The sequence below is a fragment of the Tachypleus tridentatus genome, chromosome 10, assembly GCF_004210375.1.
Source record: "Tachypleus tridentatus isolate NWPU-2018 chromosome 10, ASM421037v1, whole genome shotgun sequence".
Lineage (NCBI taxonomy): Eukaryota > Metazoa > Arthropoda > Merostomata > Xiphosura > Limulidae > Tachypleus > Tachypleus tridentatus.
This window is the reverse complement of record NC_134834.1, coordinates 119,920,746-119,944,708: the sequence shown is the minus strand read 5'-3', so window position 1 is coordinate 119,944,708 and position 23,963 is coordinate 119,920,746. Positions and strand designations below refer to the sequence as shown.

General features: G+C 38.6%; 1 protein-coding gene across 7 annotated transcripts in view; it reads left to right on the top strand.

Moving 5' to 3' along the window:
• Window positions 1-23,529, top strand: part of LOC143230184 (uncharacterized) — a 33,894-nt gene extending 10,365 nt beyond the window's left edge. For 4 of the 7 annotated variants that reach the window (XM_076463310.1, XM_076463304.1, XM_076463305.1 and 1 more), the window contains 2 exons: window positions 8,969-16,417; window positions 22,498-23,529. In XM_076463310.1, the coding sequence (XP_076319425.1) occupies window positions 8,969-16,417; window positions 22,498-22,817 (7,769 nt within the window). In that variant the 3' untranslated portion in view covers window positions 22,818-23,529. Of the gene's footprint in view, window positions 1-4,698; window positions 4,724-8,968; window positions 16,418-22,497 lie in introns of those variants that run through there. The other 3 variants (XM_076463308.1, XM_076463309.1, XM_076463311.1) reach the window with 3 other exon arrangements.
• The last annotated feature ends 434 nt before the right edge of the window (window positions 23,530-23,963 follow it).

Here is a 23,963-nt window from a genome sequence, read left to right as displayed (position 1 = left end):
CAACACCATAGTGTGTCCGTCCCAGTAATAAGTAGTAAACTTGTTACTTATTCTGTGTTCTATAACCTCAACACCATAGTGTGTCAGTCCCAGTAATAAGTAGTAAACTTGTTACTTATTCTGTGTTCTATAACCTCAACACCATAGTGTATCCGTCCCAGTAATAAGCAGTAAACTTGTTACTTATTCTGTGTTCTATAACCTCAACACCATAGTGTGTCCATCCCAATAGTAAGTTGTAAACTTGTTACTTATTCTGTATTCTATAACCTCAACACCACAGTGTGTCCGTCCCAGTAATAAGTAGTAAACGTGTTACTTATTCTGTATTCTATAACCTCAACACCATAGTGTGTGTATCCCAGTAATAAGTAGTAAACTTGTTACTTATTCTGTATTCTATAACCTCAACACCATAGTGTGTCTATCCCAGTAATAAGTACTAAACTTGTTACTTATTCTGTGTTCTATAACCTCAACACCATAGTGTGTCCGTCCCAGTAATAAGTAGTAAACTTGTTACTTATTCTGTGTTCTATAACCTCAACACCATAGTGTGTCTATCCGAGTAATAAGTACTAAACTTGTTACTTATTCTGTGTTCTATAACCTCAACACCAGTGTGTGCATCCCACTAGTAAGTAGTAAACTTGTTACCTATTCTGTGTTCTATAACCTCAACACCAGTGTGACCATCCCAGTAGTAAGTAGTAAACGTGTTACTTATTCTGTGTTCTATAACCTCAACACCAGTGTGACCATCCCAGTTGTAAGTAGTAAACGTGTTACTTATTCTGTGTTCTATAACCTCAACACCAGTGTGTCTGTCCCAGTAGTAAGTAGTAAACGTGTTACTTATTCTGTGTTCTATAACCTCAACACCAGTGTCACCATCCCAGTAGTAAGTAGTAAACGTGTTACTTATTCTGTGTTCTATAAGCTCAACACCAGTGTGACCATCCCAGTAATAAGTAGCAAACGTGTTACTTATTCTGTGTTCTATAACCTCAACACCAGTGTGACCATCCCAGTAGTAAGTAGTAAACGTGTTACTTATTCTGTGCTCTATAACCTCAACACAAGTGTGACCATCCCAGTAATAAGTAGTAAACGTGTTACTTATTCTGTGTTCTATAACCTCAACACCAGTGTGACCATCCCAGTAGTAAGTAGTAAACGTGTTACTTATTCTGTATTCTATAACCTCAACACCATAGTGTGTCCTTCTCAGTAGTAAGTAGTAAACGTGTTACTTATTCTGTGTTCTATTACCTCAACACCAGTGTGACCATCCCAGTTGTAAGTAGTAAACGTGTTACTTATTCTGTGTTCTATAACCTCAACACCAGTGTGACCATCCCAGTAGTAAGTAGTAAACGTGTTACTTATTTTGTGTTCTATTACCTCGACACCAGTGTGACCATCCCTGTAGTAAGTAGTAAACGTGTTACTTATTCTGTGTTCTATTACCTCAACACCAGTGTGACCATCCCAGTAGTAAGTAGTAAGCGTGTTACTTATTCTTTGTTCTGTAACCTCAACACCAGTGTGACTATCCCTGTAGTAAGTAGTAAACTTGTTACTTATTCTGTGTTCTATAACCTCAACACCAGTGTGTGCATCCCACTAGTAAGTAGTAAACTTGTTACTTATTCTGTGTTCTATAACCTCAAAACCAGTGTGACCATCCCAGTAGTAAGTAGTAAACGTGTTACTTATTCTGTGTTCTATAACCTCAACACCATAGTGTGTCCGTCCCAGTAATAAGTAGTAAACTTCTTACTTATTCTGTGTTCTATAACCTCAACACCATAGTGTGTCCATCCCAATAGTAAGTTGTAAACTTGTTACTTATTCTGTATTCTATAACCTGAACACCATAGTGTGTCTGTCCCAGTAATAAGTAGTAAACGTGTTACTTATTCTGTATTCTATAACCTCAACACCATAGTGTGTTTATCCCAGTAATAAGTAGTAAACTTGTTTCTTATTCTGTGTTCTATAACCTCAACATCATAGTGTGTCCGTTCCAGTAATAAGTAGTAAACTTGTTACTTATTCGGTATTGTATAACCTCAACACCATAGTGTGTCCGTCCCAGTAGTAAGTAGTAAACTTGTTACTTATTCGGTGTTGTATAACCTCAACACCGTAGTGTGTCCGTCCCAGTAGTAAGTAGTAAACTTGTTACTTATTCGGTGTTATATAACCTCAACACCGTAGTGTGTCCGTCCCAGTAATAAGTAGTAAACTTGTTACTTATTCTGTGTTCTATAACCTCAACACCATAGTGTGTCCGTCCCAGTAATAAGTAGTAAACTTGTTACTTATTCTGTGTTCTATAACCTCAACACCATAGTGTGTCTATCCGAGTAATAAGTAGTAAACTTGTTACTTATTCTGGATTCTATAACCTCAACACAATAGTGTGTCCGTTCCAGTAATAAGTGGTGAACTTGTTACTTATTCTGTGTTCTATAACCTCAACACCATAGTGTGTCCGTCCCAGTAATAAGTAGTAAACTTGTTACTTATTCTGTGTTCTATAACCTCAACACCATAGTGTGTCAGTCCCAGTAATAAGTAGTAAACTTGTTACTTATTCTGTGTTCTATAACCTCAACACCATAGTGTATCCGTCCCAGTAATAAGCAGTAAACTTGTTACTTATTCTGTGTTCTATAACCTCAACACCATAGTGTGTCCATCCCAATAGTAAGTTGTAAACTTGTTACTTATTCTGTATTCTATAACCTCAACACCACAGTGTGTCCGTCCCAGTAATAAGTAGTAAACGTGTTACTTATTCTGTATTCTATAACCTCAACACCATAGTGTGTGTATCCCAGTAATAAATAGTAAACTTGTTACTTATTCTGTATTCTATAACCTCAACACCATAGTGTGTCTATCCCAGTAATAAGTACTAAACTTGTTACTTATTCTGTGTTCTATAACCTCAACACCATAGTGTGTCCGTCCCAGTAATAAGTAGTAAACTTGTTACTTATTCTGTGTTCTATAACCTCAACACCATAGTGTGTCTATCCGAGTAATAAGTACTAAACTTGTTACTTATTCTGTGTTCTATAACCTCAACACCAGTGTGTGCATCCCACTAGTAAGTAGTAAACTTGTTACCTATTCTGTGTTCTATAACCTCAACACCAGTGTGACCATCCCAGTAGTAAGTAGTAAACGTGTTACTTATTCTGTGTTCTATAACCTCAACACCAGTGTGACCATCCCAGTTGTAAGTAGTAAACGTGTTACTTATTCTGTGTTCTATAACCTCAACACCAGTGTGACCATCCCAGTAGTAAGTAGTAAACGTGTTACTTATTCTGTGTTCTATAACCTCAACACCAGTGTCACCATCCCAGTAGTAAGTAGTAAACGTGTTACTTATTCTGTGTTCTATAAGCTCAACACCAGTGTGACCATCCCAGTAATAAGTAGCAAACGTGTTACTTATTCTGTGTTCTATAACCTCAACACCAGTGTGACCATCCCAGTAGTAAGTAGTAAACGTGTTACTTATTCTGTGCTCTATAACCTCAACACAAGTGTGACCATCCCAGTAATTAGTAGTAAACGTGTTACTTATTCTGTGTTCTATAACCTCAACACCAGTGCGACCATCCCAGTAGTAAGTAGTAAACGTGTTACTTATTCTGTATTCTATAACCTCAACACCATAGTGTGTCCTTCTCAGTAGTAAGTAGTAAACGTGTTACTTATTCTGTGTTCTATTACCTCAACACCAGTGTGACCATCCCAGTTGTAAGTAGTAAACGTGTTACTTATTCTGTGTTCTATAACCTCAACACCAGTGTGACCACCCCAGTAGTAAGTAGTAAACGTGTTACTTATTTTGTGTTCTATTACCTCGACACCAGTGTGACCATCCCTGTAGTAAGTAGTAAACGTGTTACTTATTCTGTGTTCTATTACCTCAACACCAGTGTGACCATCCCAGTAGTAAGTAGTAAGCGTGTTACTTATTCTGTGTTCTGTAACCTCAACACCAGTGTGACTATCCCTGTAGTAAGTAGTAAACTTGTTACTTATTCTGTGTTCTATAACCTCAACACCAGTGTGTGCATCCCACTAGTAAGTAGTAAACTTGTTACTTATTCTGTGTTCTATAACCTCAAAACCAGTGTGACCATCCCAGTAGTAAGTAGTAAACGTGTTACTTATTCTGTGTTCTATAACCTCAACACCATAGTGTGTCCGTCCCAGTAATAAGTAGTAAACTTCTTACTTATTCTGTATTCTATAACCTGAACACCATAGTGTGTCTGTCCCAGTAATAAGTAGTAAACGTGTTACTTATTCTGTATTCTATAACCTCAACACCATAGTGTGTTTATCCCAGTAATAAGTAGTAAACTTGTTACTTATTCTGTGTTCTATAACCTCAACATCATAGTGTGTCCGTTCCAGTAATAAGTAGTAAACTTGTTACTTATTCGGTATTGTATAACCTCAACACCATAGTGTGTCCGTCCCAGTAATAAGTAGTAAACTTGTTACTTATTCTGTGTTCTATAACCTCAACATCATAGTGTGTCCGTTCCAGTAATAAGTAGTAAACTTGTTACTTATTCTGTGTTCTATAACCTCAACACCATAGTGTGTCCGTCCCAGTAATAAGTAGTAAACTTGTTACTTATTCTGTGTTCTATAACCTCAACACCATAGTGTGTCCATCCCAATAGTAAGTTGTAAACTTGTTACTTATTCTGTATTCTATAACCTGAACACCGTAGTGTGTCTGTCCCAGTAATAAGTAGTAAACGTGTTACTTATTCTGTATTCTATAACCTCAACACCATAGTGTGTTTATCCCAGTAATAAGTAGTAAACTTGTTACTTATTCTGTGTTCTATAACCTCAACATCATAGTGTGTCCGTTCCAGTAATAAGTAGTAAACTTGTTACTTATTCGGTATTGTATAACCTCAACACCATAGTGTGTCCGTCCCAGTAGTAAGTAGTAAACTTGTTACTTGTTCGGTGTTGTATAACCTCAACACCGTAGTGTGTCCGTCCCAGTAGTAAGTATTAAACTTGTTACTTATTCGGTGTTATATAACCTCAACACCATAGTGTGTCCGTCCCAGTAATAAGTAGTAAACTTGTTACTTATTCTGTGTTCTATAACCTCAACACCATAGTGTGTCCGTCCCAGTAATAAGTAGTAAACTTGTTACTTATTCTGTGTTCTATAACCTCAACACCATAGTGTGTCTATCCGAGTAATAAGTAGTAAACTTGTTACTTATTCTGTGTTCTATAACCTCAACACCATAGTGTGTCCGTCCCAGTAATAAGTAGTAAACGTGTTACTTGTTCTGTGTTCTATAACCTCAACACCAGTGTGACCATCCCAGTAATAAGTAGTAAACGTGTTACTTATTCTGTGTTCTATTACCTCAACACCAGTTTGACCATCTCAGTAGTGAGTAGTAATATTTTTGTGTGTTTGATAATTCTTTTTTTAATTATTCTTATGGGTGTTGGAGAATATGAAGTAACTTGGGTTTTCTATCGTTATAAATCTTTGGTTTAATGATATCGTTTTTATTGTTAGTTTATTCTTTTCTTATGGTAACCATTAATTCTCGAACTTAAGACGATTTCACGACATGACCAGATTGATGGTAAAATGGGAACAAGTTTTAACCTTTTCATGACATAGATTTGATATATTCTGTTATAAAATTATGACTGATGGATTGTATTGTGACTGTGCTTTATTTTTATTAGAAAAATTTCAAGTAGATCCAATTCATTTGATAACGTGCTTAATAATAATAAAGTGAAAAACAACGTTTTACACAACCATCTAACTTTTAGTTACTGTTGTATTCGAGATTTGATTTATTGTGGTATTTAATCTCATGATGTTGCTTGAAACAACTGAACACCTTGAAAGAAAAACAAGTTTCCTATAGATAAAAACGTAAAGTCATATAGAAAAGTAACTGACACTTACTAAGCTTATAAGAAAATATATCAAAAATTTAATTTACCGAAATGATGCTTACCAGGTACATAAAACAGTTCATCCTGTCTGATGTATTAGTTTAAACAGTTCATCCTGTCTGATGTATTAGTTTAAACAGTTCATCCTCTCTTATGCGTCAGTGTAAACGGTTCATCCTATCTGATGTATTACTTTAAACAGTTCATCCTGTCTGATGTATTACTTTAAACAGTTCATCCTGTCTGATGTGTTAGTTTAAACAGTTCATCTTGTCTGATGTATTAGTTTAAACAGTTCACCCTGTCTGATGTATTACTTTAAACAGTTCACCCTGTCTGATGTATTACTTTAAACAGTTCATCCTGTCTGATGTGTTAGTTTAAACAGTTCATCATATCTGATGTGTTAGTTTAAACAGTTCATCATATCTGATGTGTTAGTTTAAACAGTTCATCCTGTCTGATGTATTACTTTAAACAGTTCATCCTATCTGATGTGTTACTTTAAACAGTTCATCCTGTCTGATGTGTTAGTTTGACAGTTCATGCTGTCTGATGTGTTAGTTTAAACAGTTCATGCTGTCAGATGTGTTGGTTTAAACAGTTCATCCTGTCTGATGTGTTAGTTTAAACAGTTCCACCTGTCTGATGTGTTAGTTTAAACAGTTCATGCTGTCTGATGTGTTGATTTAAACAGTTCATTGCTTCTAATGTTTTGTTTTAAGTAGTTCATCCTGTCTGATGTGTTAGTTTAAATAGTTCACTCTGTCTGATGTGTTAGTTTAAACAGTTTATTGCTTCTAATATTTTGGTTTAAGTAGTTCATCCTATCTGATGTGTTAGTTTAAACAGTTCGTGCTGTCTGATGTGTTAGTTTAAACAGTTCATTGCTTCTAATATTTTGGTTTAAGTAGTTCATCCTATCTGATGTGTTAGTTTAAACAGTTCATGCTGTCTGATGTGTTAGTTTAAATAGTTGATGCTGTCTGATGTGTCAGTTTAAACAGTTCATTGCTTCTAATATTGTGGTTCAAGTAGTTCATCCTATCTGATGTGTTAGTTTAAACAGTTCGTGCTGTCTGATGTGTTAGTTTAAACAGTTCGTGCTGTCTGATGTGTTAGTTTAAACACTTCATTGCTTCTAATGTTTTGGTTTAAGTAGTTCATCCTATCTGATGTGTTAGTTTAAACAGTTAATGCTGTCTGATGAACTAGTTTAAACAGTTCATGCTGTCTGATGTGTTAGTTTAAACAGTTCATGCTGTCTGATGTGTTAGTTTAAACAGTTCATTGCTTCTAATATTTTGGTTTAAGTAGTTCATCCTATCTGATGTGTTAGTTTAAACAGTTCATTGCTTCAAATATTTTGGCTTAAGTAGTTCATCATGTCTGATGTGTTAGTTTAAACAGTTCCTGCTGTCTGATGTGCTAGTTTAAACAGTTCATTACTTCTATTGTTTTGGTTTAAGTAGTTCATCCTGTTTGATGTGTTAGTTTAAACAGTTCATTTCTTCTAATATTTTGGTTTAAGTAGTTCATCCTATCTGATGTGTTAGTTTAAACAGTTCATGCTGTCTGATGTGTTGGTTTAAACAAGTCATGCTGTCTAATGTGTTAGTTTAAACAGTTCATGCTGTCTGATGTGATAGTTTAAACAGTTCATGCTGTCTGATGTGTTAGTTTAAACAGTTCATGCTGTCTGATGTATTGGTTTAAATACTATTTTATGTTTCATGTGTTAATTTAAGTGATGTCATTAATTTAAGCAGTCTGTTCTGTTTGGTATCTTACTTTAATCTGTTCTTTGTATAACTTTCATTCAGCAGTCGGTTCCTTTTATTGTGTTACTTTAAACATTTTATAGTGTGTGAAGTGTTAGTTAATGTTGTGTTATATGTTCGTGTGAGTAGTCTATTCTATGTAATGTATTAGCTTAAGCAGTTTATTTTATGTACGTGTTATCTGAGAAGTCTGTTCTCTGTTCTTTCTTAGTATAAGCAATGTATTCAATATCACTTGCTACTTTACACAGTGTATTATACAGGGTGTTTCAGAATGAATATACCAAAAAAAGTTTAATAACTTTGTTATTATTTGAGATTGCAAAATAGAAAATAAAACATTTTTCCTATGGCCTGTAACTTTTCTTTGAATTAATTATTATTTTTGTTACTTATCATTCCTGTTTTTGAATGTGTTTTATTACAAATATCACAACTTATCCTGTTTTTGAATGTATTTTATTACAGATTTCACAGTTTATCCTGTTTTTGAATGTGTTTTATTACACATTTTACAGCTTATCCTGTTTTTGAGTAAAATTATAACTCATGACCTGTTCCCCCGATTTAAACCCTTTGGATTTTATAAAAGTTTCAGTTCCTTAATATCTCTTGGTTTATCACGGAACTGAAACTTCGTATCCGTGATGTTGTCTTGTTCATCTCTACGCCTGTGTTGAAAATTGTGTTTTTAGAACTTGAACACAGAATATGATTGAATGGTGAAGATCCATCAGCAAGGGGTGAATTAGTGGTTAAAAACACAAAAACCTCAAATACTGAAAACTTTGAAAACCAAGTTTGGTGAAGGTTCCTCAACACCTTTAGAAGTATTTACATGGTTGTACAACACATTGTACTACTGTATTAATATAGATCTATGTGGTATTGACTCTAGTGTTCTCTTGCCAACAGTAAACGTTTGATACTGATTGGCTGTAGAGTGAATTGTCAGTATATTGAGTCTCTATTAGATCAGTCAGATCAAATTATGGCGTCAGGAATGCCTGAATGCTATTTTGAATTATATTATGTTTATTTCTCTTCATTTAAATTTGTTTTGCTTTTAAATATTTAAAGTATTTAGATTGAGAAATAATATGTAATATGTATTTCATCATATGGTAAAGACACAAATTTTTGTTCATAATAAATAATAAAGTACAGTATCATCTTACACTCAAACTTTACAGGTGTTGGAGATGGTGACCAGCGAAATTCTTTCTGGAGTGGAGGTTATCAGCAACCCTCACAAACTAGTCCTCCCAGTTTCACAAATGGACGTACCTTCCACTATCCCTCACAAACTAGTCCTCCCAGTTTCACAAATGGACGTACCTTCCACACTCCCTCACAAACTAGTCCTCCCAGTTTCACAAATGGACGTACCTTCCACACTCCCTCACAAACTAGTCCTCCCAGTTTCACAAATGGACGTACCTTCCACTCTCCCTCACAAACTAGTCCTCCCAGCTTCATGAATGGACATAACTACCAATTTCCCCAACAGACTAGTCCTCCCAGCCTTATGAATGGACGTAACTACCAGTCTTTCTCACGAACTAGTTTCCCCAACCTTATGAATGGACGTAACTACAAGTCTATCTCACAAACTAGTCCTCCAATCTTTGTGAATGGACGTAACTACCAGTCTCGAAGAATGGGTTGGCAACCACATTTCCGGGCCAGTGGAGTGCTGGTTGCTGACTCTGATCATTCTTCTAACGGCTTGATTAATAGACATTCTTTACAGAATAAACCAAGCATTAGTGGGTTTGCATACACACAGAAGAACCTTTTCAGTCCTCACCAGACTACAACATCACGCAGTGACAGACCAGAACAAGATATAACAAATTACGGTCTGAGGGACAATACATCTAGGTTTCGCAATCCATACTCTCGTTATTTTAAGAGTTCATATTCCTATAATTCAGAGAGAAATATCACTAGTTCTAATGTCCCAGATTTAACTTTGGCAAGAATTCAGAAGAGAATCGAGATGGCACAACGAAGTAGGTATGCTATGCAAAACACAAGATACACTTCTAATGAAGCTGTGAATGATATCCCACAAAGTGCCAACAATTCACCAGTTTCCATCTATCAAGGCATTTCAAAAACGAACCAAAATAACAAACACATCAGTGATGATGATTTGACTCAACTGAGACAGTTTAATTCTCCGTTTAGCTCCACAGGTGTTTCTTCAAGGCAGCCAATAAATAATTATGTTCCAGAAGCAGAGACTTCTTCAACATGGCAAAGTGACACCATGGAAGATTCAGTACCACAACACGATATTAACAAGCGAAGACTGAATAATCAGCGACAATTTGGAGCTAAGACACAGTCATCTGGGAATCCTTATTCTTCACATAAGTTGTTTTGGGATGATCAAACTAGAGATCGTTTAAGACAACAAAATGAGGTGATTCAAGAGAGAGAGCGGAATAGTTTTCAGCAACATCAATACGAATACCAACTGAGACCTCAATATCCAGATGAACAAACTCAAGAGGTCTCACAGTGGCCAGAAACATGGACACAGAAGTCAACATTTGAACAACAGCATGGACATCAACTGTCTTCCCCTCCATTGTTCAATGGTCAATTCCAACTGCCATGGAGCGAATTAAATAATAAAAATCAAAATGTATTCACAACACAATTTCAAGAAAGTCAGAGAGAAAACCGCAGACATCAAAACCAAAATGGAGAACAGTATATCACTTCTCAAGTTCCTTACACTCGTGAGGACACTGTAACATCCTTACCTTCAAGGGTTGGTGTAACTGATCAACGAGAGGATGCTTTAAGACGGCAATATGAACAAGCTGAACAGAGAAGAAGACAACAAGAAATGGCTCTACGTCAACAGCAGCAGCAACAGAAAGGAGAACAGTTCCCTACATATCAGTTACCTTACTCTCCAGGAGAGATCCAATCTTCAGAACAACCAGTTGGTAGAGGCGAACAGAGAGAGGAGGCTTTAAGACGACAATATGAACTAGCTGAACAGAGAAGAAGACAACAAGAAGAGGCTCTACGTCAACAGCAGCAGCAACAGAAAGGAGAACAGTTCCCTACATCTCAGTTACCTTATTCTCCAGAAGAGGCCCTAATTCCACAACAAACAGTTGACGTAGGTCAACAGAGAGAGGAGGCTTTAAGACGACAGTATGAACTAGCTGAACAAAGAAGAAGACAACAAGAAGAGGCTCTAAGTCAACAGCAGCAGCAGCAACAGAAAGGGGAACAGTTCCCTACATCTCAGTTACCTTACCCCCCAGAAGAGGCTCCATCTCCACAACAACCAGTTGATAAAGGTCAACAGAGAGAGGAGGCTCTAAGACGACAATATGAACTAGCTGAACAGAGAAGAAGACAAGAAGAGGCTCTACGTCAACAACAAGAGAAAGGTGAGCAGTTACCTTACTATAGAGAAGAGGCCCCATCTCAACAACAACCAGTTGATAAAGGTCAACAGAGAGAGGAGGCTTTAAGACGACAATATGAACTAGCTGAACAGAGAAGAAGACAACAAGAAGAGGCCTTACATCAACAGCAACAGAAAGGAGAACAGTTTTCTACATCTCAGTTACCTTACTCCCCAGAAGAGGCTCCATCTCCACAACAACCAGTTGATAAAGGTCAACAGAGAGAGGAGGCTTTAAGACGACAATATGAACTAGCTGAGCAGAGAAGAAAACAACAAGAAGAGGCTCAACGTCAACAGCAGCAGCAACAGAAAGGAGAACAGTTCCCTACATCTCAGTTACCTTACTCTCCAGAAGAGGCCCTAATTCCTCAACAAACAGTTGACGTAGGTCAACAGAGAGAGGAGGCTTTAAGACGACAATATGAACTAGCAGAACAGAGAAGAAGACAACAACAAGAGGCTCAACGTCAACAGCAGCAGCAACAGAAAGGAGAACAGTTCCCTACATCTCAGTTACCTTACTCTCCAGAAGAGGCCCTAATTCCTCAACAAACAGTTGACGTAGGTCAACAGAGAGAGGAGGCTTTAAGACGACAATATGAACTGGCTGAACAAAGAAGACAACAAGAAGATGCTCTACGTCAACAGCAGCAGCAGCAACAGAAAGGGGAACAGTTCCCTACATCTCAGTTACCTTACTCCGTAGAAGAGGCCCCATCTCAACAACAACCAGTTGATAAAGGTCAACAGAGAGAGGAGGCTTTAAGACGACAATATGAACTAGCTGAACAGAGAAGAAGACAACAAGAAGAGGCCTTACATCAACAGCAACAGAAAGGAGAACAGTTTTCTACATCTCAGTTACCTTACTCCCCAGAAGAGGCTCCATCTCCACAACAACCAGTTGATAAAGGTCAACAGAGAGAGGAGGCTTTAAGACGACAATATGAACTAGCTGAGCAGAGAAGAAAACAACAAGAAGAGGCTCAACGTCAACAGCAGCAGCAACAGAAAGGAGAACAGTTCTCTACATCTCAGTTACCTTACTCTCCAGAAGAGGCCCTAATTCCTCAACAAACAGTTGACGTAGGTCAACAGAGAGAGGAGGCTTTAAGACGACAATATGAACTAGCAGAACAGAGAAGAAGACAACAACAAGAGGCTCAACGTCAACAGCAGCAGCAACAGAAAGGAGAACAGTTCCCTACATCTCAGTTACCTTACTCTCCAGAAGAGGCCCTAATTCCTCAACAAACAGTTGACGTAGGTCAACAGAGAGAGGAGGCTTTAAGACGACAATATGAACTGGCTGAACAAAGAAGACAACAAGAAGATGCTCTACGTCAACAGCAGCAGCAGCAACAGAAAGGGGAACAGTTCCCTACATCTCAGTTACCTTACTCCGTAGAAGAGGCCCCATCTCCACAACAACCAGTTGATAAAGGTCAGCAGAGAGAGGAGGCTTTAAGACGACAATATGAACTAGCTGAACAGAGAAGAAGAGAACAAGAAGAGGCTCTACGCCAACAACAAGAGAAAGGTGAGCAGTTACCTTACTATAGAGAAGTGGCCCCATCTCAACAACAACCATTTGATAAAGGTCAACAGAGAGAGGAGGCTTTAAGACGACAATATGAACTAGCTGAACAGAGAAGAAGACAACAAGAAGAGGCCTTACATCAACAGCAACAGAAAGGAGAACAGTTCTCTACATCTCAGTTACCTTACCCCCCAGAAGAGGCTCCATCTCCACAACAACCAGTTGATAAAGGTCAACAGAGAGAGGAGGCTTTAAGACGACAATATGAACTAGCTGAACTGAGAAGAAGACAACAAGAAGAGGCTCAACGTCAACAGCAGCAGCAACAGAAAGGTGAACAGTTCCCTACATCTCAGTTACCTTACTCTCCAGAAGAGGCCCTAATTCCACAACAAACAGTTGACGTAGGTCAACAGAGAGAGGAGGCTTTAAGACGACAATATGAACTAGCTGAACAGAGAAGAAGAGAACAAGAAGAGGCTCTACGTCATCATCATCAGCAACAGAAAGGAGAACAGTTCCCTATATCTCAGTTACCTTACTCTCCAGGAGAGGTCCAATCTTCACAACAACCAGTTGGTAGAGGCGAACAGAGAGAGGAGGCTTTAAGACGACAATATGAACTAGCTGAACAGAGAAGAAGACAACAAGAAGAGGCTCAACGTCAACAGCAGCAGCAACAGAAAGGAGAACAGTTCCCTACATCTCAGTTACCTTACTCTCCAGAAGAGGCCCTAATTCCTCAACAAACAGTTGACGTAGGTCAACAGAGAGAGGAGGCTTTAAGACGACAATATGAACTAGCTGAACAAAGAAGACAACAAGAAGATGCTCTACGTCAACAGCAGCAGCAGCAACAGAAAGGGGAACAGTTCCCTACATCTCAGTTACCTTACTCCGTTGAAGAGGCCCCATCTCCACAACAACCAGTTGATAAAGGTCAGCAGAGAGAGGAGGCTTTAAGACGACAATATGAACTAGCTGAACAGAGAAGAAGAGAACAAGAAGAGGCTCTACGCCAACAACAAGAGAAAGGTGAGCAGTTACCTCACTATAGAGAAGAGGCCCCATCTCAACAACAACCAGTTGATAAAGGTCAACAGAGAGAGGAGGCTTTAAGACGACAATATGAACTAGCTGAACAGAGAAGAAGACAACAAGAAGAGGCCTTACATCAACAGCAACAGAAAGGAGAACAGTTCTCTACATCTCAGTTACCTTACCCCCCAGAAGAGGCTCCATCTCCACAACAACCAGTTGATAAAGGTCAACAGAGAGAGGAGGCTTTAAGACGACAATATGAACTAGCTGGACAGAGAAGAAGACAACAAGAAGAGGCTCAACGTCAACAGCAGCAGCAACAGAAAGGTGAACAGTTCTCTACATCTCAGTTACCTTACTCTCCAGAAGAGGCCCTAATTCCACAACAAACAGTTGACGTAGGTCAACAGAGAGAGGAGGCTTTAAGACGACAATATGAACTAGCTGAACAGAGAAGAAGAGACCAAGAAGAGGCTCTACGCCAACAACAAGAGAAAGGTGAGCAGTTACCTTACTATAGGGAAGAGGCCCCATCTCAACAACAACCAGTTGATAAAGGTCAACAGAGAGAGGACGCTTTAAGACGACAATATGAACTAGCTGAACAGAGAAGAAGACAACAAGAAGAGGCCTTACATCAACAGCAACAGAAAGGAGAACAGTTCTCTACATCTCAGTTACCTTACTCTCCAGAAGAGGCCCTAATTCCACAACAAACAGTTGACGTAGGTCAACAGAGAGAGGAGGCTTTAAGACGACAATATGAACTAGCTGAACAGAGAAGAAGAGAACAAGAAGAGGCTCTACGTCGTCATCATCAGCAACAGGAAGGAGAACAGTTCTCTATATCTCAGTTACCTTACTCTCCAGGAGAGGTCCAATTTTCACAACAACCAGTTGGTAGAGGCGAACAGAGAGAGGAGGCTTTAAGACGACAATATGAAGTAACTGAACAGAGAAGAAGACAACAAGAAGAGGTTCTACGTCAACAGCAGCGGCAACAGAAAGGAGAACAGTTATCTACATCTCAGTTACCTTATTCTCCAGGAGAGGTCCAATCTTCACAACAACCAGTTGATAAAGGTCAACAGAGAGAGGAAGCTTTAAGACGACAATATGAACTAGATGAACAGAGAAGGAGACAACAAGAAGAGGCTCAACGTCAACAGCAGCAGCAACAGAAAGGAGAACAGTTCCCTACATCTGAGTTACCTTACCCCCCAGAAGAGGCTCCATCTCTACAACAACCAGTTGATAAAGGTCAACAGAGAGAGGAGGCTTTAAGACGACAATATGAACTAGCTGAACAGAGAAGAAGACAACAAGAAGAGGCTCAACGTCAACAGCAGCAGCAACAGAAAGGAGAACAGTTCCCTACATCTGAGTTACCTTACCCCCCAGAAGAGGCTCCATCTCCACAACAACCAGTTGATAAAGGTCAACAGAGAGAGGAGGCTTTAAGACGACAATATGAACTAGATGAACAGAGAAGGAGACAACAAGAAGAGGCTCAACGTCAACAGCAGCAGCAACAGAAAGGAGAACAGTTCCCTACATCTGAGTTACCTTACCCCCCAGAAGAGGCTCCATCTCCACAACAACCAGTTGATAAAGGTCAACAGAGAGAGGAGGCTTTAAGACGACAATATGAACTAGCTGAACAGAGAAGAAGACAACAAGAAGAGGCTCAACGTCAACAGCAGCAGCAAGAGAAAGGAGAACAGTACCTTACACCTCAGTTACCTTACTCTCCAGAAGAGGTCTTATCTCCACAACAACAAGGTGATAGAGGTGAACAGAGAGAGGAGGCTTTAAGACGACAATATGAACTAGCTGAACAGAGAAGGAGACAAAAGGAAGTTCATACCACTTCTCACACAACAAGTGATACACCATCTGCTCCACAGCTGAGATCTTCTATTTCAAGCGGTACTTTTTCAACCAATATAAAGAGAGAGAAACAAAGTAAAAGCAGAACTATTTCATCAAGGGATTCTAACAGAGATGAACAGAAGAAACCTGAAAAATTGCTGGGGGAGGATGAAAATGAACGTACTGATTCTCTTGAGAGCCAGTCTCTTAATAAAAATATTAGAAAAGAAAGACTGAAAGGATCTAGGATGATTCGATTGAAAATGGATGAAGAAAAAGACAAGTCTTCCGTCGACACTGAGAACAAACCTCGACCTTCCCGAATACAGGGAAGATCACCTCTGTCGGCGCACTTAATGAATTCTGCCTTTTACGTAAGTTTCTCACCTGCACAGGTTATTCAACGAGTCGATTACGATTCTGAGCAAAATGAAGTGACCAGCTCGAGACCGATAGTAAGGGTGAACAGTCCCTTTCCCGTGACTGGGGCTCAAGAATACGAATGGTTACAGGGACTGGCTCCTGATCTTCGAGAGAATTACATTAGAGAAGTGGAACAAGCTCGCTCTAAGGAAGAGACTGATGGTGTTCGTGCTGGAGAATTCCTCAGGAGGTTCTTCTCTTCACCAGGTAGAGCCACTTCAGGACCTGAATCTACGACTCAGTTACCTTTCCAACAGAGCACCCATGCAATGGAACCTAGGGAAGAAGATGGCACAACCAAACCTCAAATAAAAGGCTTGAGATGTGAGTTCTGTTATTTTGTTGGTAGTCTCATTAGTATAATCATTTAAAAGCTATTTCTGGTACACAGAATTTCATGGTGGTCAGGACGTTGAACTGACAGTCTTCAGACATTATAAGGTGGTGAGCCAATCCCACTCTTCGTTAGAAAAGAGTTAACGGCGGTAGTGATGGCTAGATGCATTCCCTCCAATCAGTTGTTACAAAAGTAGGGACAGCTAGCCTTCGAGTAGCTATGTGTGAAACTTAGTAAAACAAATACGAGTTATAAGTGTCAGTTGGTAATATTATTATACTTATGTGTGATAAGGTTTGGTTTTTGAATTTCGTGCAAAGCTATATGAGGGCTATATTTGCTAGCCGTCCCTAATTTAACAGTGTAAGACTAGAGGGTAGGCAGCTAGTCGTTACCACCCAACGCCAACTTTTGGGCTACTCTGTTACCAACGAACAGTGGGATTGACTGTCACATTATAACGCTCCTTCGGCTAAAAGGGCGAGCACATTTGAATTGACGGGGGTTTGAAGCCTCGATCCTCGGATTACGAGTTGAGTGCCTTAACCACCTGGTCATGTGTGATAAGCTAGACATAACTCACTAAACACCTGGTCATGTGTGATAAGCTAGACATATCTCACTAAACACCTGGTCACGTGTGATAAGCTAGACATATCTCACTAAACACCTGGTCACGTGTGATAAGCTAGACATAACTCACTAAACACCTGGTCACGTGTGATAAGCTAGACATAACTCACTAAACACCTGGTCACGTGTGATAAGCTAGACATAACTCACTAAACACCTGGTCACGTGTGATAAGCTAGACATAACTCACTAAACACCTGGTCACGTGTGATAAGCTAGATATAACTCACTAAACACCTGGTCACGTGTGATAAGCTAGACATAACTCACTAAACACCTGGTCACGTGTGATAAGCTAGACATAACTCACTAAACACCTGGTCACGTGTGATAAGCTAGACATAACTCACTAAACACCTGGTCACGTGTGATAAGCTAGACATAACTCACTAAACACCTGGTCACGTGTGATAAGCTAGACATAACTTACTAAACACCTGGTCATGTGTGATAAGCTAGACATAACTCACTAAACACCTGGTCATGTGTGATAAGCTAGACATAACTCACTAACCACCTGGTCACGTGTGATAAGCTAGACATAACTCACTAAACACCTGGTCACGTGTGATAAGCTAGACATAACTTACTAAACACCTGGTCATGTGTGATAAGCTAGACATAACTCACTAAACACCTGGTCATGTGTGATAAGCTAGACATAACTCACTAACCACCTGGTCACGTGTGATAAGCTAGACATAACTCACTAAACACCTGGTCACGTGTGATAAGCTAGACATAACTCACTAAACACCTGGTCACGTGTGATAAGCTAGACATAACTCACTAAACACCTGGTCACGTGTGATAAGCTAGACATAACTCACTAACACCTGGTCACGTGTGATAAGCTAGACATAACTCACTAAACACCTGGTCACGTGTGATAAGCTAGACATAACTCACTAAACACCTGGTCACGTGTGATAAGCTAGACATAACTCACTAAACACCTGGTCACGTGTGATAAGCTAGACATAACTCACTAAACACCTGGTCACGTGTGATAAGCTAGACATAACTCACTAACACCTGGTCACGTGTGATAAGCTAGACATAACTCACTAAACACCTGGTCACGTGTGATAAGCTAGACATAACTCACTAAACACCTGGTCACGTGTGATAAGCTAGACATAACTCACTAAACACCTGGTCACGTGTGATAAGCTAGACATAACTCACTAACCACCTGGTCACGTGTGATAAGCTAGACATAACTCACTAAACACCTGGTCACGTGTGATTAGCTAGACATAACTCACTAAACACCTGGTCACGTGTGATAAGCTAGACATAACTCACTAAACACCTGGTCACGTGTGATAAGCTAGACATAACTCACTAAACACCTGGTCACGTGTGATAAGCTAGACATAACTCACTAAACACCTGGTCACGTGTGATAAGCTAGACATAACTCACTAAACACCTGGTCACGTGTGATAAGCTAGACATAACTCACTAAACACCTGGTCACGTGTGATAAGCTAGACATAACTCACTAAACACCTGGTCACGTGTGATAAGCTAGACATAACTCACTAAACACCTGGTCATGTGTGATAAGCTAGACATAACTCACTAAACACCTGGTCATGTGTGATAAGCTAGACATAAGTCACTAACCACCTGGTCACGTGTGATAAGCTAGACATAACTCACTAAACACCTGGTCACGTGTGATAAGCTAGACATAACTCACTAAACACCTGGTCACGTGTGATAAGCTAGACATAACTCACTAAACACCTGGTCACGTGTGATAAGCTAGACATAACACACTAAACACCTGGTCACGTGTGATAAGCTAGACATAACTCACTAAACACCTGGTCACGTGTGATAAGCTAGACATAACTCACTAAACACCTGGTCATGTGTGATAAGCTAGACATAACTCACTAAACACCTGGTCATGTGTGATAAGCTAGACATAACTCACTAAACACCTGGTCATGTGTGATAAGCTAGACATAACTCACTAAACACCTGGTCACGTGTGATAAGCTAGACATAACTTACTAAACACCTGGTCATGTGTGATAAGCTAGACATAACTCACTAAACACCTGGTCATGTGTGATAAGCTAGACATAACTCACTAAACACCTGGTCAAGTGTGATAAGCTAGACATAACTCACTAAACACCTGGTCATGTGTGATAAGCTAGACATAACTTACTAAACACCTGGTCACGTGTGATAAGCTAGACATAACTTACTAAACACCTGGTCATGTGTGATAAGCTAGACATAACTCACTAAACACCTGGTCATGTGTGATAAGCTAGACATATCTCACTAAACACCTGGTCATGTGTGATAAGCTAGACATAACTCACTAAACACCTGGTCATGTGTGATAAGCTAGACATAACTTACTAAACACCTGGTCACGTGTGATAAGCTAGACATAACTTACTAAACATCTGGTCATGTGTGAAAAGCTAGACATAACTCACTAACCACCTGGTCACGTGTGATAAGCTAGACATAACTCACTAACACCTGCTCACGTGTGATAAGCTAGACATAACTCACTAAACACCTGGTCACGTGGGATAAGCTAGACATAACTCACTAACCACCTGGTCATGTGTGATAAGCTAGACATAACTCACTAAACACCTGGTCACGTGTGATAAGCTAGACATAACTCACTAAACACCTGGTCATGTGTGATAAGCTAGACATAACTTACTAAACACCTGGTCATGTGTGATAAGCTAGACATAACTTACTAAACACCTGGTCACGTGTGATAAGCTAGACATAACTCACTAAACACCTGGTCACGTGTGATAAGCTAGACATAACTCACTAAACACCTGGTCACGTGTGATAAGCTAGACATAACTTACTAAACACCTGGTCATGTGTGATAAGCTAGACATAACTCACTAAACACCTGGTCATGTGTGATAAGCTAGACATAACTTACTAAACACCTGGTCACGTGTGATAAGCTAGACATAACTTACTAAACACCTGGTCACGTGTGATAAGCTAGACATAACTCACTAAACACCTGGTCACGTGTGATAAGCTAGACATAACTTACTAAACACCTGGTCATGTGTGATAAGCTAGACATAACTTACTAAACACCTGGTCATGTGTGATAAGCTAGACATAACTCACTAACCACCTGGTCATGTGTGATAAGCTAGACATAACTCACTAAATACCTGGTCATGTGTGATAAGCTAGACATAACTCACTAAACACCTGGTCATGTGTGATAAGCTAGACATAACTTACTAAACACCTGGTCATGTGTGATAAGCTAGACATAACTCACTAAACACCTGGTCATGTGTGATAAGCTAGACATATCTCACTAAACACCTGGTCATGTGTGATAAGCTAGACATAACTCACTAAACACCTGGTCACGTGTGATAAGCTAGACATAACTCACTAAACACCTGGTCACGTGGGATAAGCTAGACATAACTCACTAAACACCTGGTCACGTGTGATAAGCTAGACATAACTCACTAAACACCTGGTCATGTGTGATAAGCTAGACATAACTCACTAAACACCTGGTCATGTGTGATAAGCTAGACATATCTCACTAAACACCTGGTCATGTGTGATAAGCTAGACATAACTCACTAAACACCTGGTCACGTGTGATAAGCTAGATATAACTCACTAAAAACCTGGTCATGTGTGATAAGCTAGACATAACTTACTAAACACCTGGTCATGTGTGATAAGCTAGACATAACTCACTAAACACCTGGTCATGTGTGATAAGCTAGACATATCTCACTAAACACCTGGTCATGTGTGATAAGCTAGACATAACTCACTAAACACCTGGTCACGTGTGATAAGCTAGATATAACTCACTAAACACCTGGTCACGTGTGATAAGCTAGACATAACTCACTAAACACCTGGTCATGTGTGATAAGCTAGACATAACTCACTAAACACCAGGTCACATGTGATAAGCTAGACATAACTTACTAAACACCTGGTCACGTGTGATAAGCTAGACATAACTTACTAAACACCTGGTCATGTGTGATAAGCTAGACATAACTCACTAAACACCTGGTCACGTGGGATAAGCTAGACATAACTTACTAAACACCTGGTCACGTGTGATAAGCTAGACATAACTTACTAAACACCTGGTCATGTGTGATAAGCTAGACATAACTCACTAACCACCTGGTCACGTGTGATAAGCTAGACATATCTCACTAAACACCTGGTCACGTGTGATAAGCTAGACATAACTCACTAAACACCTGGTCATGTGTGATAAGCTAGACATAACTTACTAAACACCTGGTCATGTGTGATAAGCTAGACATAACTCACTAAACACCTGGTCACGTGTGATTAGCTAGACATAACTTACAAAACACCTGGTCATGTGTGATAAGCTAGACATAACTCACTAAACACCTGGTCACGTGTGATTAGCTAGACATAACTTACTAAACACCTGGTCATGTGTGATAAGCTAGACATAACTCACTAAACACCTGGTCACGTGTGATAAGCTAGACATAACTCACTAAACACCTGGTCACGTGTGATAAGCTAGACATAACTCACTAAACACCTGGTCACGTGTGATTAGCTAGACATAACTTACTAAACACCTGGTCATGTGTGATAAGCTAGACATAACTCACTAAACACCTGGTCACGTGTGATAAGCTAGACATAACTCACTAAACACCTGGTCACGTGTGATAAGCTAGACATAACTCACTAAACACCTGGTCACGTGTGATAAGCTAGACATAACTCACTAAACACCTGGTCATGTGTGATAAGCTAGACATAACTCACTAAACACCTGGTCACGTGTGATTAGCTAGACATAACTTACTAAACACCTAGTCATGTGTGATAAGCTAGACATAACTCACTAAACACCTGGTCATGTGTGATAAGCTAGACATAACTTACTAAACACCTGGTCATGTGTGATAAGCTAGACATAACTCACTAAACACCTGGTCACGTGTGATAAGCTAGACATAACTCACTAAACACCTGATCATGTGTGATAAGCTAGACATATCTCACTAAACACCTGGTCACGTGTGATAAGCTAGACATAACTCACTAAACACCAAGTACTAGATGATAATCGTTTTAATCTAAAGCGTTTATTTTTTTTAATAATTAAATTTTAAAGTGGCGGCTTTGATTGAACGAAATGGTTTTCTTAAATTAAACATAATTATAATATATTTATTGTGTCCATTGTAAGATATATAATTTATTGTATAATCATTATGTATAAGATCTTTAGTAATTCCTAGCTTGTTTGGTCAAACAGAATATTTCTTTTAACATTATTTTTGTTATTATGATATTATCATTTATTAACTGAAAGAAAGGTTAGTAATAATAGAATTATTAGCGACTGATATTTTTATATTTTTATCAGCGGATTCAACTGCAGATGATAGCACTACTATCACCACCACCACCACCATTGTAACATCCAATAATAATGGTGGTCTATACGACCATTCTTGCCTCCAGCGTCAAGTAAATCGGCCGTTTATTCGTCCACCCAACATTTCACATGGATCCCCCTACAAATACGAACGAGTTTTAAATAAATACACTTCCAACTTTTACTTAATTGCATTATATCGCTGTGATCCAGGCTTCACCCTTGCTGAACCTACAGTCAATACTTTATTTTGCCAACAGCGAAAATGGGTGGGAGACATCCCTGTGTGTGTGAAAAATGGATTCTAGTCTCGACAATCTGGAACTTGCTGTAGACAGTTACTATGAATTGAAAAAAAAATAAAAATAAATATTTTTGTGAGGAGAAAGAACAAAAACTGAAGTTAAAACATCTATATAAAAATATTTAAATAAACACGCTTTGTAACATCGTGAGCTTTTAGATGTAGGTTTTATAAATATTGTTACATGAATATTAGCAAACTTTTCCATGTTTTATATTAAATACATTATAATCTTGATTTATAAAGGACAACAGTGAAATAAATAAATTAGATTTTACGTTTGTAAAATTTGCGAAAACTAATGGAAGTCTTTAATATTTAATATATATAAATATATACAATGGCGAAGAGATAAAAGTGAAGTATTTTCTTTGGGTAAGTGCGATCAGGGTTATTCGTCTTGTTACAAAGATTTTCAAAGTTGGTCCACTGTAACTATTTTTTTTATTCATGCTGGTCCTCGAGAGAACACTGCCATAGCATATAAATATATATTTTGTGAACATGAGTTAAACATTATTTTACTTTATAGTAACTGCAGTCAGTTCTAGGGTTTTGAAGCTTTATATTTGGAACCTAATGATGAGTAATTTTAGTCATCAATGAATAATTAATTTCCTAATTAGAATTGCTAACAATAAATAAGTTAATAAAGTAGTGAAGTGTTTTTTTCTCTGTGTAGTAATAAAACGAAATAAAAAAGAAACATAACTGTTTTTTAGTGTCAGTTCTGTTGTCATTCGTTGAAGATTTACTTGTACATTTTCATAGAATGAAACAAACACTACAATGAAAAACAGTAAAAACTGACAGGATATTTCTTTTAAATTTGTAATTTTTTATCTTTCATAAATATAACACATAAAAATATAACACAATTAAAGATATACAGCTAAGACAAATATTTTGTTACTTAAAATAAGCAAATAAGTTACTATTATAATATTTATAAACATATTTCATGTTTATGCACAGCATGGTATATGTGTATTTCACCCACCTCAGTTATCGATAAAATTACTCTGTCTTTAGAATTTCTTGAGTAACTTCATCCATGGAAATATATTTTTCTCGCGTGCACACGCTAATATAACGTGTTTTGTTTGTTGAAAATATTTTGCTTATCAGTATGAAGCATTCATATAAATCT